Genomic DNA, 15,519 nt, shown 5'->3' on the forward strand with positions numbered 1-15,519 from the left:
CCTCAAAGCTTCTGACATTTTATTCACAAATTCTTTGTTTCAGGAGAATGTTCAAATCTCAAGCTCAATTTGACAGACAAGACAAAGATGTCATGGAAAAAATCCAGGTCCACACACACACACACATTTCAGACACATATTTTCATAAGAAATCATCACCCACACGCCAGTGAGATTAAAAAGATCAAAGAGCAATGCCTTTCCCTTTCAGGCAGCCCTGTCTAAAAGTCTTCTCTGTCTACATGCCACAATCTGTATCCACCATCTTTTGTAATATACATACAGTACAGTCAGTGAGCACCAACTCATCTTTCACTCTCTCTTGTTAACTCAATTACGCCTCCTTCATGCAAAGATTTCAGCTGATACCTTAATACACGAGGCTGCTGGAAGGAATAAGACGCTTTGAGTGTTCTCCTGCCAGAGTCGGTCAGACCTCAAAGGGGACACAGACACTACTTGTTTCCTGTGTGTGCTGATAATGATCGTCAGAGGCCACTAAGCTAACCTGTTTCCTGTCCTTAATTAGCAGTGCTGACAGGTCCCTCATCACCCAGGGGGGGCTGCGCCACAGAGACCATGGCCATGAAAGGGCCACCTTGTGTCCGACACAAAGTCCACTGACAAGAGGAAGCATGATCTGACTGCAGCGCCCCCCCCCCACCCACCCGTGCAGACACCACTCACACCTGGGCCACCTCAGATCAACAGTGAAGGTGAACTGAATGAGAAGACATTGACATGAGGAGGTGCATGGACCTGCTCTGGATTCAACCAAGGGTGTTTTGAAAATGCAATTGAATATGTGTATATTTATCAGGTTGAATGTCTACAATGCATGCTTTTATTCTAATAGTTTCTTCCATATCTATGCGTTTCTCTATTTCTTCTTTGGCGGAACTGTAACTGGCAGTGGTTAAAAAAAAGCAAGTTTTGGACTCAATCATTCAGGCCTTCACTACAATCATTCAATTTATCTTTCTATGAAGGCTATATCTGCCTTCATATCTGGGGCAGATCCCTGGGGTTGTGATCCCTTGTTTCTTTCTTGCGGAGAGGGAGTGGCACCTCAGGTCTCCGCCCCCTTACTCTAATCAGCAGGGCAAGGGCACCTCCATGTGGCTCTGCTTTGTTTCCCTCTATACATCACAAACAAATTGTTACCATATGATGTCTAATTAACAAAAAAAGAAAATTAAACACTGCTCTTTATTTCAGTAATCTCTAACCTTGCCATACAGTAACCCTCAGGCTGTTTCATTACATTTGTTAAATTTCTCTTGATATGGAACCTAGCCTGACTCAGCATGAATTCTGAAAAGACAGCTATCCAAAAACTCTTGATACTTCTGCAAAACTTGGGCTACAATTTTGATAGAACAGAAGAAACACAACACCCAAAGACTAACCCACTTACTTAAAACCCAAAAACTCATTACATACAAATTCCATTGTGTGTGTGGCATCTTTGTCAGATTAATCATTTTACATATTCATACAGCAATTGGCAAATGACAATGAAATGAGCTCCTGTTTTTTTTAAAAGATGTACACAATCTCACTTGACATTAAGTTGACACTTCTCCACACAATTCAATAGCCCTGACGAGGCAAAGTCAGACCGGAGATGGAATACAATTTTCATGTGTTTTTTCTCTGAATGGTGTAAAGAAACTTTTACAATGGGATACACACTGGCCAGACATTTGAAGATACCGGTACAGCATGTAATGCATTTGCATCACACAGTTCAGTTCAGTTCAGTTGAAACAAACAAAGAAACATCAATGTCACAGATAACAATATTATCTATTGTACTTTCAATATTGTGGTAAATAATCATGGCTCATTCAACATTGAAACAGAAATATGACATAAATGACTTTTGAGGGTAGGCTATGTTTGGAGCTGGATATTTAAGCACATAATTATTGTTGTATACTGTGCTTAAGTGATCTGTGATCACTAATTTATCTTGCTACAGGTGACAGAGGGACAGGCTTAGGCTATGTCTTGCTTCAACCCAAATGACTCGACTGTGGATGACAAACTTTCAGAGATGTGTTGGATAATGTGGACGTTTCATTCAGCTTTGTTCACAGCTCATCTCCAACGGCCTGGAGTAATCAATTGCGGGGATCTGTAGAAGAGTTCTTGAGATGGCCTCCAGTCGGCATCGGAAAAGTCACATATGTCCACCCTTCTGTACCATTTGCGAGAAGCGATTCGTGATAGTGAGCGTAGTATCGATGAAACGCTCCACACAGCTCTCAAGACATGTCTCTGTTCGCGAGTCTAGCTTTGAACTTGGTTTGTCCATACACTTGTCCCAGCAGACATCAGTAAAATTATGCACCTGTGAAACACACAATCAATATTGTTTTTGTCCAAAGGTAGACTAATAGAAACACATAGAGGTCATGCATTGAATATCCGTGTAGGTTAGCCTACCTGGGCTTGAAATTGTGCTTTCTGCTGTTCTATCGCTATCAATCGTTGAAGCTCAGCACTTTCTGCCTTTTCTGAGCCACCAGCAGATGATAAACCGTAATCGGAGCTAAAATCTGCCATACTTAATAAATTTCAATAAACTGATTTGACTGAGGATCCCAACCAGCTGGCTGAAAGCAGGTCAGATTATACGTCGAGCATGTTTTCCTGGGTCCTTCCTACGTTTGTGTCGCAAGTGACAACAAGCAAATGTCATTGGACTAAAAAGTCAACGGTGAAATTAACATCATTATTTGATGGATTTAGGTGTCTGAGCTGCCGTGATTCAATGCTCATTAAATTACTAAATAAGTGTCGGTATAGATTTGTTTTAAAACATGGCTAACACAAGTTATAGTCATAGGTTTAATTTCATATTTTGTTTGTTGCTCTGGCGTTAGGTTAGCCACCTATATGATTAGATCACGAAACGTCATATGTGGGGAGGGAAAGCAAGTAATCTCATCGCCATCTAGTGGTTGCATTCCTAGAGTTTAGCGGAGTGGATGGGATTTTTTTTTAGAAAAAATATATCTTAATTTAATGCCTTCCATATGTTAGGCACTGGGGTCACCTCTATTGCTTCAAGTGGTCATACCTTATTTTTAGGATCAGTTGAATTGTTTTGAGTTTTTGTCGTAACATGGTGATAATGGACTACAGTTGCATGTGAAGTCACAGGTTTGGGCGCTTAATCTTTAACTGATCAATACGGCAATTTGCTTAACTGGCTTAACATATTTTTGTAATAACGTAACGTGATGTAAACCGCGTGGTGTCTGGATAACTGATGTTGTGCTTCTACTGACATGAAGAGCTGACAGTAAGTGTTAAGTGTCAATGCTAACCAGGCTAATAAACAAACCATGCTACCATGACGTCAAAGGGTAAAGGCACGTGACTTCTTTTGTAGTTCGTTTATGAAACAAAAGGACCAATTTCGATTTTTTTAAATAAGGCAAAATAGTGTCTGACATTTTCACAGTTAGAAGATTATTACTGTATAGACACTGAAAAATATTTTTGGTGGATAACATCGCTGATTTGGCTTCACAATATTTAAAAAAAAAAAATAGGTCTATGGGACTTAACATTGGAGCTGCTCTTCGATAGGAACGCAACCACTTGGGGCGCTGGTTTTCACTTTCCCTCCTTATAGGCCTTATAATTCAATGGTCAGGAACTTAAACCTTTATTGAGGAATTAGATATTAAACCAAACATTATATGTATACAGGAAACCTTGTTAAAATCATCACTTGATTTCGTAATAGGGCCTATGATACATAACAGGGTTACAGGTGGAGTGGCCACATTTAGGCTATTCAGCAGGGGATTAATTACAGAGCTTTAAATGCAGATAAAGAGGTTGAAACAGTCCTGGTTGAGATCTGGGTAGGTAAAACTAAGATTAAAATAGTCAACTTTTATAACCCTTGTAAAAGAATCTTGAGAGAGATGCTAGACAATATGTGTGAGGGGGAAATGGGAAGTTAGTATTATGTGGAGATTTTAATGCACATAACACTCTGTGGGGAGGTACTAAGGTGGATGAAAATGGGAGCACTATATTGAGGAGTTTATGGATGATTATAAATTGGTTTGTTTAAATGACGGAAGGAGCAGACATGGCACCCCAAACCATCACTGACTGTGGAAACTTTACACTGGACTTTTCCAAAGGAAATGCAACATTTACTTTCATCAGAGAACATAACTTTGGACCGCACAGCAGCAGTCCAGTCCTTTTTGTCTTTAGCCCAGGCGAGACGCTTCTGACGCTGTCTCTTGTTCAAGAGTGGCTTGACACAAGGAATGCGACAGCTGAAACCCATGTCTTGCATACGTCTGTGCGTGGTTTTTGAAGCACTGACTCCAGCTGCAGTCCACTCTTTGTGAATCTCCCCCACATTTTTGAATGGGTTTTGTTTCACAATCCTCTCCAGGGTGCGGTTATCCCTATTGCCTCTCTATTAATGTGCTTGGACAAAGAGCTCTGTGAACAGCCAGCCTCTTTAGCAATGACCTTTTGTGTCTTGCCCTCCGTGCAAGGTGTCAATGGTCGTCTTTTGGACAACTCTCAAGTCAGCAGTCTTCCCCATGATTGTAGCCTATACAGAACTAGACCGCGAGACCATTTAAAGGCCTTTGCAGGTGTTTTGAGCTAATTAGCTGATTAGAGTGTGGCACCAGGTGTCTTCAATATTGAACCTTTTCACAATATTCTAATTTTCTGAGGTACTGAATTTGTGGTTTTCATTAGTTTTCAGTTATAATCATCAAAATTAAAAGAAATAAACACTTGAATTATATCTCTATGTGTGGAATGAATGTATACATTATACATATAGTTTCACTTTTTGAATGAAATTACTTAAATAAATCAACTTTTTCATGATATTATATGACCAGCACCTGCATAGGCTAGCATGAAGGCAAGTGTAGGCTAATGGGAATAATGTCAGATATGAGTAATGATGTTGATGAGTTAAACTCAACAATTACAAATATTTTGTGTGAGTCAGCAGAGGAGGTTCTTGGCAAATCTTCTGGGATGAGGAAAAAGAGAATGGTACCTTGGTGGTCAGATGAAAGCCAGAAATAAAGCTTTCAAAATTAAGAGAAGCTAAAAGGAAATATCAGCGTAGCTTTTGTTGTAAAATAGGGACAGAAGTTAGCCTGGCTAGCGCCACCACTTCTCAATGAGACGTGGTCTGGGAACCAAACGTTAATTTTCTCGTATTTGAAAAAAATGCCCAGATCCGTTTATTGGGTGCCACGGATGTCTATCAAATGCGTCTGTGCATAGCTCATCATCGTCTTGCTTTCCCACCTGTTCTGTGATTGGTTCCCTATCTCAGGCGAAAATTTGCTCCATGGTCTCCAGGCTGCCTTAGCAGCGTGAATCAAATCGCGCACAAGGCAGCATGGGAACACCCAGGCTAGACAGAAGTAAAAGTGGGTGATGTTTGAAGCATGATTAAAAAGATGGGAGGCATTAGAAGGGAATTTTCTCTACCTGATTAAAAATAATGATAAGGAGGCAGTAAATAATCAAGAGAAAGCAGAGATTCTTGCGAAAATTTTTGTTACGGTTCATAGTTCAAAGAACTTAACTGATGAGGAATTGACTTGGAGAGTTAAAGTAATGAATGAGAGTAAAGGGCTACTGGAAAAACAGGTAATAAACGAGAGTGTACTAGATAAGGAATTTACGTTATTTGAGCTTAGGAAGTGGGGTTAGAAATACTTCACCAGGGAAAGATGGTGTATGTTATAAAATGATTAATGAAGTCAATGATGTGGCTAAATATGTCATTTTAAGTCTTTATAATAAGGTTTGGGAGCAAAGAAGATTGCCTTTGTGCTGGAAACATTTTGTAGTGGTTCCTATTGGAAAACCAGGGAAGGATAAGAATGAAGTTAAAAGTTACAGGCCAATAGCATTAACATCTAATTTATGTAAGCTTATGGAAAAAAATATCACTAGAAGGCTAGTGTATGAAATTGAAAAAAGATGTCTTGTATCCCCACACCAGTGTGGGTTCCATATATAATGGACCCTGTTGTATGAAATGAAATGAAATAAGAAAAGCGCAAGTCAGTAAAGAATCAGTTTTAGCAACGTTCTTTGATATAGAGAAAGCACATGATATGCTATGGAAGGAGGGACTGTTAATTAAGGTGAAGAATGAGTATTAGTGGCAAGATGTTTAACTGGATTAGAAAAAACGGAACACCTCAGGGTATTATGCAGTGCAGTACTGTTCAACATTATGATTAATGATATTTTCAATACAATAGGCGACATTAGAATCAGTAGAGGTTTATATGCTGATGATGGAGCTTTGTGGATAAAAGGATGCAATATTGATCATTAAAATGCAACTGGCTATCAACAAGGTAGAAAAATGGGCACGTGAGTGGGGTTTTCATTTGTCTGTAGAGAAGACTAAATTTATTTGTTTTCAAAGAAAAGAGTAAATCCCACACTAGAACTTAAGCTATATAACCAATCCTTAAAACAAGTTAACATTATTACCTGGGAGTGTGGTTTGATGTCAAGTTAACGTTTAAGGAACACATTCAGAAAATAATTGAGAAGTGCAAAAAGGGCATTCATTTTTTGAAATGTTTGTCAGGGTACAACTGGGGAGCTTCAGGGATGTCCCATAAAATAATTTATATTGCACTGATAAGATCAGTTTTAGACTATGGATGCATTGTGTATCTTTCAGCATCTAGACATTGCTTAATGAAATCAATAGAATGCAGGCTAAAAGTATGAGGATATGCTGTGGTGCATTTAAAACATCTTCAACCAGCGTTGCAAATAGAAACAGGAGAAATGCCCTTAAGTAGACGTATTAAGTTGAGTATGGCTTACTGGATTAATTTAAATGGACATGATGCATCACACCCTACTAAGAAAGTTCTTAACGAGTGTTGGGAATATATTAGATCCCAGATTTGTAGCTTTGGTTGGGACGGTAACAAAATAGCAATTGGAAATAGATGGTATCACTTGTAGCAAGACTGTTCCCCTGGTAGGAACTCCACCTTGGTTGTTTTGCTCCCCTATGGTGATTATGGAAACCAAAGAGATGGTTATGGAAGCCAAATCTGGAGGAGTGTATCAGAACATAGAGTAATATGGTTTTATAATACAACACAGGTCTATACAGATGCATCTAAAGATTCAGAGGGTAAAACAGGTATTGCAGCATATATCCCTGATCCCAAAATTTCTATTAAAAAGAGAACATCAGATCATCTGTCCAATTATTATTGCATTAGTGGATAAGAAGCTAGGCCCCCTAAAGCAGTTATTTGTTCTGATTCAATGTCATCTCTCACATCTATACAAAATGGAGCATCATCATGCCGACAGGATTTATTGAATGAAATTAATAATACCATATTTGCAATCAGTCAACAGGGAACATCAATCCAGTTTGTATGGGTTCCTGCCCATAAAGGAGTTGGTGGTAATGAGGAAGCAGACAAGCATGGCAAAAGAGGCAACCAAGAAGAGGAGGTTCAGTTAAGCAATCCACTCAGCAGATCAGAAGTTCTTCTTGGCTAACCATCAAACACAAAGTTAACTTAATATGGCAAGCTGAATGGGATAAGGAGAAGAAAGGTAGACATTTATATAATATACAAAATAATATCTCAAATAACAAACGTAGTTACCCAAACAGACAAGAGGAGGTTTGGTTTACAAGAATGAGAATAGGCCATACTGGTTTAAATAATAGCTTAAATGTTGTAAACAAACATCCATCTGGAAAATGTGAGCTTTGTGGAGTGAGAGATGATGTAGATCATGTTCTTTTAAGGTGCAGCTTAAGATTCTCCAGACAAAGAGAAAAGTGGAGGGAAGTGAGTGCAGTCAAAAAGGCTTATTTAGACACCTTATTAGGTGAGCCTAGATCAGGAAACATCACTAGTGCTGTGATAACATTTATCAAAGAAACTAAATTAGCAAATAGGAGGGGTATTTCACAAAGGCAGAATTAATACATCCAAGATAAGTGATAAAGCGAGGTTTGACATAGCGTTGTCTGGTCATCCTAGCTCAACTCGTTTCACTAATGCCAATCCAGGAGGAGTATAGCGACTATGTCAAGCCAGGGGCCTATTGCACAAAACTAGGATAAGGGATTAAGCCGGGATATCTTGGTTATCCTGGCTCAATTTATCCGTGATCTAGTTGCACAAAAGCGGGATAGGGGGCAGCAGGATATGTTATGGTATAAATCACCATGGCGATTTATTCTGTGGAGCTAGCCTGCTCCAGACCAGGCTAAGTTCCAGGATCTATTTAAATAGACTAAAAACTTTAAAAACTTTGTGTGAATGACGCTATTTTCCGCGTCTTTTTTATTCCAACCGTGGGAAACAGAAACGAGAACGCGCACACATCCTGAATTACTTACACCAGGGGCCTGTTGCACAAAAGCAGAATTAAGACATCCGGGATAAGTTACTGAGCTGTGGGGTATTCCAGAAAGGAGGTTTAACAAACACTGAGATAAAACTTAACCTCTGGGTTGTCTGAACCAGTGGCGACTAAACTCGAGCTGTCGGTTCCAAAACACCGGTTACCAGTTAGTTCAATCAACCCTGTGTTAGATAACCTCGAGTTGTGCGCGTTCACGGCGAACTTATAAAGGCATCATCTATTGAGAGTCGAAACCATGAGTGAAACCGGCGAAACCGGCGGAGTTTGGTTAAGAATGCTGATGGCATTTGGGATAAAATATTTTTTTAATAGGCTACACACGCTGTCAGACTGGGAGTTTTTGTAGTGTTGGAGACGCAGAGCATATCGGCAAGCTGACGGTCGGTGCGTAAAGTTTGCCTTGCGCTAAAGTTCCTGCGCAACTTCATTCGTTTTCCTGGACACAAACCCACGAGGATCATTAATGTGTAGTTTCACCAACTGGCAGGTCAGCATCACTTATTAAATTTTCCAAATGTGCACCGAAATGTGTCCAATAGGCTACCCATGCCTTTCGACATTCACCCTTCCGATGATGGAGCGCCCACAGCTGCAGAACCCGCGTTAAAATAGAAAATTACATTTGGGATTCTCAAAGAATTCTATGGCCCACTCAATCTGTGACAAGGTAGGCTAGTTTAAGAAAGCATCATTCAAAGCAGTCAATACAATACGTGATGTCCAGTGAATTATTTAATTGGGCTTTTGACATTAAATAGGCTATCCTAAAAGTACGCATTTACACGGTCACTTAGGCTATTCTCTGCCAAGCAAGGTCTCGGAAGCAGGCGCTTAAGTATTGCTCTTTTTTTTGTTATTACAGTTCTCTCCTCCTCGTAAGCCTCGACTACTCTGCCTCTGAAAAATACGGTGCTCTTCGTTTCACTCATTTCGACTCTCAATAGATAATGCCTTTATAAGTTCGCCGTGAACGCGCACATCTCTAGGTTATCTAACACAGGGTTGATTGAACTAACTGGTAACCGGTGTTTAGGAACCGACAGCTCGGGTTTAGTCACCACAGGTTCAGACAACCTAGAGGTTAAGTTTTATCTCAGTGTTTGTTAAACCTCCTTTCTGGAATACCCCTCAGGTGAAACCTATCCTGGATATGTGCGCGCTCACGGCTCCCTCAAATAGACCCCGCCACGATCACAGATTCACTGATTCACCATGGCAACTAGAGCGGCTTCATTGCTTCTTCTACGGTGTGAAGTAGGTAGATAGCCTTCTCACAAAGCAACTAACAGCAACACCTCTGTTAATATTGCAACTAGTTCCGCGACCACTACGTGTGAAATGGTTAGGCATTCCCGTGACGTCACATTGTCGCATGACAGGTCGGGAATGGCGAGTATGTAAAAGTTCATTAATGATCACAAACGTTTAAATAATGACAGTGGGTCTAGGTATATGTGATAATGTGTAGTGGGCAGTGGAATAACTATTGGTTTCCGTTTGTGGTGACTGCTGACAGAGATAAGGGATGAGATTAAATAGATAGGCTAGCCTACTAGCTAGTAATCAAGGATCTTTGGCTGAACTAAACCTCGCTTGAATAAACGAGGCCAAGATGTCGCTAACTTGAGTTAATGGAACAGCTTCAGCCCCAAGTGAAGGTCTACGTTAGTTCAGGCCAGGCTATTTCTGTTAAGCGCCGCCTTCATTAGCGAGGTTGATGGAATACCCCCCCCCCCCCCCCCCCCGGCTTAATCCCTTATCCTAGTTTTGTGCAATAGGCCCCGGGACCAGGCTAGGTGCAGAGAATAAATCCCCATGGTAATTTATGTGCCATCTCTTTTGTGAAACCAAGTCAAGGCTAAATTCATCCAGGATAACCTAAAAATCCCAGCTTAATCCCTTATCTAGGTTTTGTGAAATACCCCTCAGTGGGGTATATTACGAAGCACGTTAGACATATCTAGGCTATGTAGACATATATCGAGGCTTGACAAAACCTTGACTTAGGGGTATACGTTAAGTGATACTACGATTGCAGTTATGTGATATATTTGTCAAACTAGGCTTTCAGCTCAGATCTGTGCGCGTTCTCGGTGTTGGGATGACGTTGGCCAATCGTGAAACGTGGAGAGGCACAAGACCTCTATTTAAAAACAATTCCGAATTCATGAGCGATAGCTTAATCTACACTGCGGTATTTTTTTGTGTCTAACCTATAACATCAAATAAATCAATTGTCATCAGTTGTTGTATGGTATGCACGTCCATAGTAGGATATTTGCACGCACAGCACTATACATTCGAGATCCAAAATGTTAGTAGAGGTGGAGCTCCACCTGTCAGATATATGACAGAATCCTACACGTGAGAGAACTTCGTTTTTAAGACAATTGATTGGTCAGTGTGCGGTAGATTACACGATTTGAGCTATAACTTGGCACATAACCTCATCCCGAACAGGTTTGGTTGACAGCATAAGATGCCATGGTGATATAGCGACACTAAATCAGATCCACTTTCGTGTCACAGCATAGCCTGGCTTTGAGCGCAACATACCTCGCTAACCCATTAATCGAGATTCGTAGTAGGCTACACCCCACAGGTTTAGTTTGTTGTCTTGTGTTGTTTTCCTTTTTGTTTATTTTTTCTTTGAAATTACATCCAATTGATTGCACCTCAGTCCAGTAGATGGCGGCAATACACTTTGCTTGTAAACTGCCATAAAACCTGACAGAAGAAGAAGACATTACACTAGATCACTCACTAGATGGCAGTATTTCAACATTTTATTTTCGTTGTCAGAGTTTTGAATACCTCAAGGCACGGCTGTAGGCTACAGTGACTGACCTTGTCCCGCGAAGATGGCGAGTTTCGTCAGGTTAAGTTCTGTGTGTCACCGAGGTGTAAAACGTAAGAATGATATTTACATTCTCTTTCATGTTGGTGGTTTGAGTTTCTGTAACGTTAGCCTCTGAGCGAGATCAGCGGAAGCTTACGTAGCGTTAAGTTACCTAGCTAGAGCTAATGTTGAGTCAACGTTAAGTTGTGCGACTTCCTTATGACTAACACGTTGTATCTATACTACTGTGCCGTAACAAGGAATTGATTTCTAGGTGTTTAGTGCTTCATTTTATCTTTTAACGTTACCTTTTTTCTTTATGTAGCTTTATTCGCGAGGAACACTTTCTTAGCTCGTGAATTGTTTGCATGTCGGACGTTACGTGAAAAGGATTCCATGCAGGTTCAAGTCCATGCATCATCACATTCAGGTGAGAAACGATGTTGTTTTAATTGAGTCATAGACCTACATTTTAAACGGACTGTATTGTATAATAGGATCTTCGTAAGTTAGGCTTGTCTGGGGAGGCCTGTAAATGATATCCAAACATAAGCTACGAATTGTTCTGCATCAGTCAGTGGTTGATCTTTTTTCTGAAAAAGGCCATATGTCGGTAACACTCAAGGTGGCAAAGGTTACTTATAATTTTTGAAAAGATCCATGTCTGTAGATAACATTTTAGTAACACTAATGTAGCTGTTTTGGTTATCAGCTGTTAAAGTTACCCTCCCCCTTTGAAACATGGCAATTTAGATGCTGGTGCATATCTTGGTATTGGCTCATGTTCAGGATATATGCTGGTGCATATCTTGGTATTGGCTCATGTTCAGTGGGGTGTACTACGAATCTCGATTAGTTCTGTCATATCTTACAGGTGGAGCTCCGCCTCTACTAACATTTTGGATCTCGAAGGCGCTTTAATAGTGCTGTGCGTGCAAATATCCCACTATGGACGTGCATACCATACAACAACTGATGGCAATTGATTTATTTGATGTTATAGGTTAGACACAAACAATGATCGCAGTGTAGATAAAGCTATCGCTCATGAATGCGGAAATTGTTTTTAAATACAGGCGGTCTTGTGCGTCCACGTTTACACGATTGGCCAAAGTCATCCCAACACCGAGAATGCGCACAGATCTGAGCTGAAAGCCTAGTTTGACAAATACATCACATAACTGCTATCGTAGTATCACTTAACGTATACCCCTGAGTCGAGGCTTTGTCAAGCCTCGATATGTCTACATAGCCTAGACATGTCTAACGTGCTTCGTAGTATACCCCACAGGATATATGTCAATATTTTATATTATGTGTTTGGTATCACTCTGAGCTTTCATTCAAGCCCTTTTGTGAATATGCATGACAAGGACAGTGGACACTGGAGCTCTTCAAACTTTTAATCACACACATTTGACAATTTCCACTTTAATTTATTTTCTTTTAGTCCTGTGGCATCAAGAAACATCAGAGACACAAAACACAAACCCTGACACGACTCTAAGGATTCAGGAAATGTCTCATTTATCCATATTATGACATTCTGAGGAGGTGATTTTCAGCCTTATATTAGACGGACAGATTTATTAAACTAAGACCAAATATGATAAATGATTAAATGTTTTCTCACCATCTTTCTTTTTGGACACTATGAACACCATCTCCAACACCATTCTAAACTAACTAAACTATATTCAAAATGCAACAACTTAACATATGAATTGTTCACCTTTTAAATTGGCTCAAATGAGTAAATGAATAAAGATGGTGTTTATAGTGTCCACAAAGAAAGATGGTGAGAACATTTAATCATTTATGAATGTCATAATATGGATAAATTAGACATTTCCTGAATCCTTAGAGTCGTGTCAGTATTCCAGTGTTTGTGTTTTGTGTCTCTGATGTTTCTTGATGCCACAGGACTAAAAGAAAATCAATGATTAAGGCGGAAATTGTAGGAAAATGTGTGTGATTAAAAGTTTGAAGAGCTCCAGTGTCCACTGTCCTTGTCATGCATATTCACAAAAGGGCTTGAATGAAAGCTCAGAGTGATACCAAACACATAATATAAAATATTGACATATCCTGAACATGAGCCAATACCAAGATATGCACCAGCATCTAAAATGCTATTTTTCAAAGGGGGAGGGTAACTTTAACAGCTGATAAACCTTAATTTAGCAGTAACTCAGGAAGGGTATCATACCAAAATGTTATCTACAGACATGGATCTTTTAAAGTGGTACCAACATCTGGTCTTACCCATGGACTAATAGGCCAGAGCAACCTTTTCTCATTTATCTTCCCTTGATATGTATCTGAACGTAGTTGTCTCTCTGAGTACTGACATGCAGTCTGATTTTTCAATTTATATCAGATCAAATGTGTTTTTGCCTTTCTGCCATCATTAGCTGCGAGCTCCAAGGCAGCTTCCCTGCACTGGACAGGTGAGCGGCTACTGAGTGTGCTTCTGCTGGGTATGGTACCTGCTGCCTACATGTACCCAGGTCCAGTAGTGGACTATACTGTGGCTGCAGCTCTCACTCTTCATGGCCACTGGTAAGGCAGACAATATTCATATCCAGTTCATTTGTTTACAACATTTAAGTGTTTATCGTGATTGTCGGTACTCATTTTCCCTGTTAATTTGTACACATTGCTGTGCAATTTTGATATGTTGTGTATAATCTCATGACAAATGGAAACCTGTATGTTTTCATTTATTTGAAAAAGTTGGCCTTGGTGGGTAATATGCTGTTCCAATTCCACATTAGTGAAATTGACTTAACTACATCCGCATGTTGAAAAAATGGAGGACTGGTCACAGTGGCAAACGTTTAGCTTTCTGTTGAATAAATTTGACTTATCTTTTTACTCTGTGGATACTTGTCTGCAGGGGGATTGGCCAAATCCTAACGGACTATGTTCATGGTGAGACAAAAATCAAGCTTGCCAATGCCGGTTTATATACTTTATCCATGGTCACCTTTGCTGGGTTGTGCTACTTCAACTACAAAGATGTGGGGATCTGTAAAGCCATAGCCATGCTGTGGAGCATCTAGGGCACCTTTAGCCAGAAGTGATTGTTGACTGTGTCCTCTCTGGACTCACAAATGTTTCAGCTAATGTCATGCACAACTTCTTATTCAGTCATCAGTCATCTTATTTTCTGTCAGGTGGTGATTTAGATAACTGTAATTTATCTGTATTTGTGTCATGGGTATGCATGCACTATAGGGCATCTAATTTATTGTATAATATATTGTCTATATAAAAAAAAAACTTTTTTGTTTATTATTGTCATGCACAAACACTTTCTTTGTCTCACAAACACATGCCTTTATAGTTGTATCTCTGTCACAGTTGCCTAATAAATGGCTAGCCCAATACTGGGGTTTTTAAATCTCCAAATGGCGAAGCATTCCAAAACAATTAGGCTATATGAAATGTATTGCATGCTTTCCTTTGTCTTTTTTTTGTCTATTCACATGCAATGTAGTGAACAGATTTTAAACACTTGGTTCTTTCGGCTCATACACACAGTTGCGTGCGTTGCATTGCTGGAGACGCATCCCGTTCACTTTACATGGGCTTACGTCATCCGTTGACTCCTCAGTTCATGAAGGGAATATGGACTGATTCATCGTCCCTCACATTGCCCATAAGGGTAGCATTTATTAAAAGGGACTTACAAGGAAATATCTAAGAACTCATACTTGACTTATGCCATTTATTTATTTTCCAATAAAGCAAATAAATATGTACTTAAAAATGTGCTGTGCCAATTTTTATTGAGATGAACATGACTATATGACTTCAGTGTAGTCTATACACAACAAATGATGACAAGATGAACAATAATGGTACACTCAGTTCACTTGATATGTGAATAACTATAAACCAGACTCCCTTCTTACCTTGCCAAAGGTTCCAGAGACAGTGGTGTTCAAACCAATTTCTGATTTCCTATCAGAACAATCTCAGTGTTTCCCACAGAATGAAATTATATTTGTGGTGGTAGGTTTGCAGAATTAACTTGAATACAACAGTTTTTAACAAATTAGCGCAGCGTGGTTATGACGCTAACCAGATTTAAGCACAATTTAGTACAACTTGGAAAATCATTGTGTGGTGGTCAATGTTGATATTGTGGTGGGCCGCCACAAATAAGTCAATGTATAAGAAACACTGAATCTAGGCTACTTACTAGAGTAGACCCT

At 39.7% G+C, this 15,519-nt stretch overlaps 2 protein-coding genes across 3 annotated transcripts; one reads left to right on the top strand and one right to left on the bottom strand.

The window, feature by feature from the left end:
• Positions 1–1,190: 1,190 nt before the first annotated feature.
• Positions 1,191–2,663, bottom strand: timm8b (translocase of inner mitochondrial membrane 8 homolog B (yeast)). The gene is made up of 2 exons (XM_042093662.1): positions 2,452–2,663; positions 1,191–2,356 (listed from the first exon to the last, which is right to left on the bottom strand). Exons 1-2 carry the CDS (start codon positions 2,569–2,571, stop codon positions 2,186–2,188), a joined length of 291 nt encoding a protein of 96 aa, XP_041949596.1. The 5' UTR covers positions 2,572–2,663; the 3' UTR covers positions 1,191–2,185.
• A 4,880-nt stretch (positions 2,664–7,543) lies between these two features.
• sdhda (succinate dehydrogenase complex, subunit D, integral membrane protein a) lies at positions 7,544–15,073 on the top strand. 2 transcript variants are annotated; one of them, XM_042091833.1, is made up of 5 exons: positions 7,544–7,632; positions 11,260–11,367; positions 11,622–11,726; positions 13,711–13,858; positions 14,196–15,073. In XM_042091833.1, exons 2-5 carry the CDS (start codon positions 11,319–11,321, stop codon positions 14,359–14,361), a joined length of 468 nt encoding a protein of 155 aa, XP_041947767.1. In that variant the 5' UTR covers positions 7,544–7,632; positions 11,260–11,318; the 3' UTR covers positions 14,362–15,073. The 2 variants fall into 2 exon arrangements, with proteins under 2 accessions (XP_041947767.1, XP_041947766.1); XM_042091832.1 differs by lacking the exon at positions 7,544–7,632 and having other exon boundaries at positions 11,214–11,367.
• The last annotated feature ends 446 nt before the right edge of the window (positions 15,074–15,519 follow it).

This window comes from Alosa sapidissima, chromosome 5 (assembly GCF_018492685.1).
Source record: "Alosa sapidissima isolate fAloSap1 chromosome 5, fAloSap1.pri, whole genome shotgun sequence".
In the NCBI taxonomy this organism is placed as follows: domain Eukaryota; kingdom Metazoa; phylum Chordata; class Actinopteri; order Clupeiformes; family Clupeidae; genus Alosa; species Alosa sapidissima.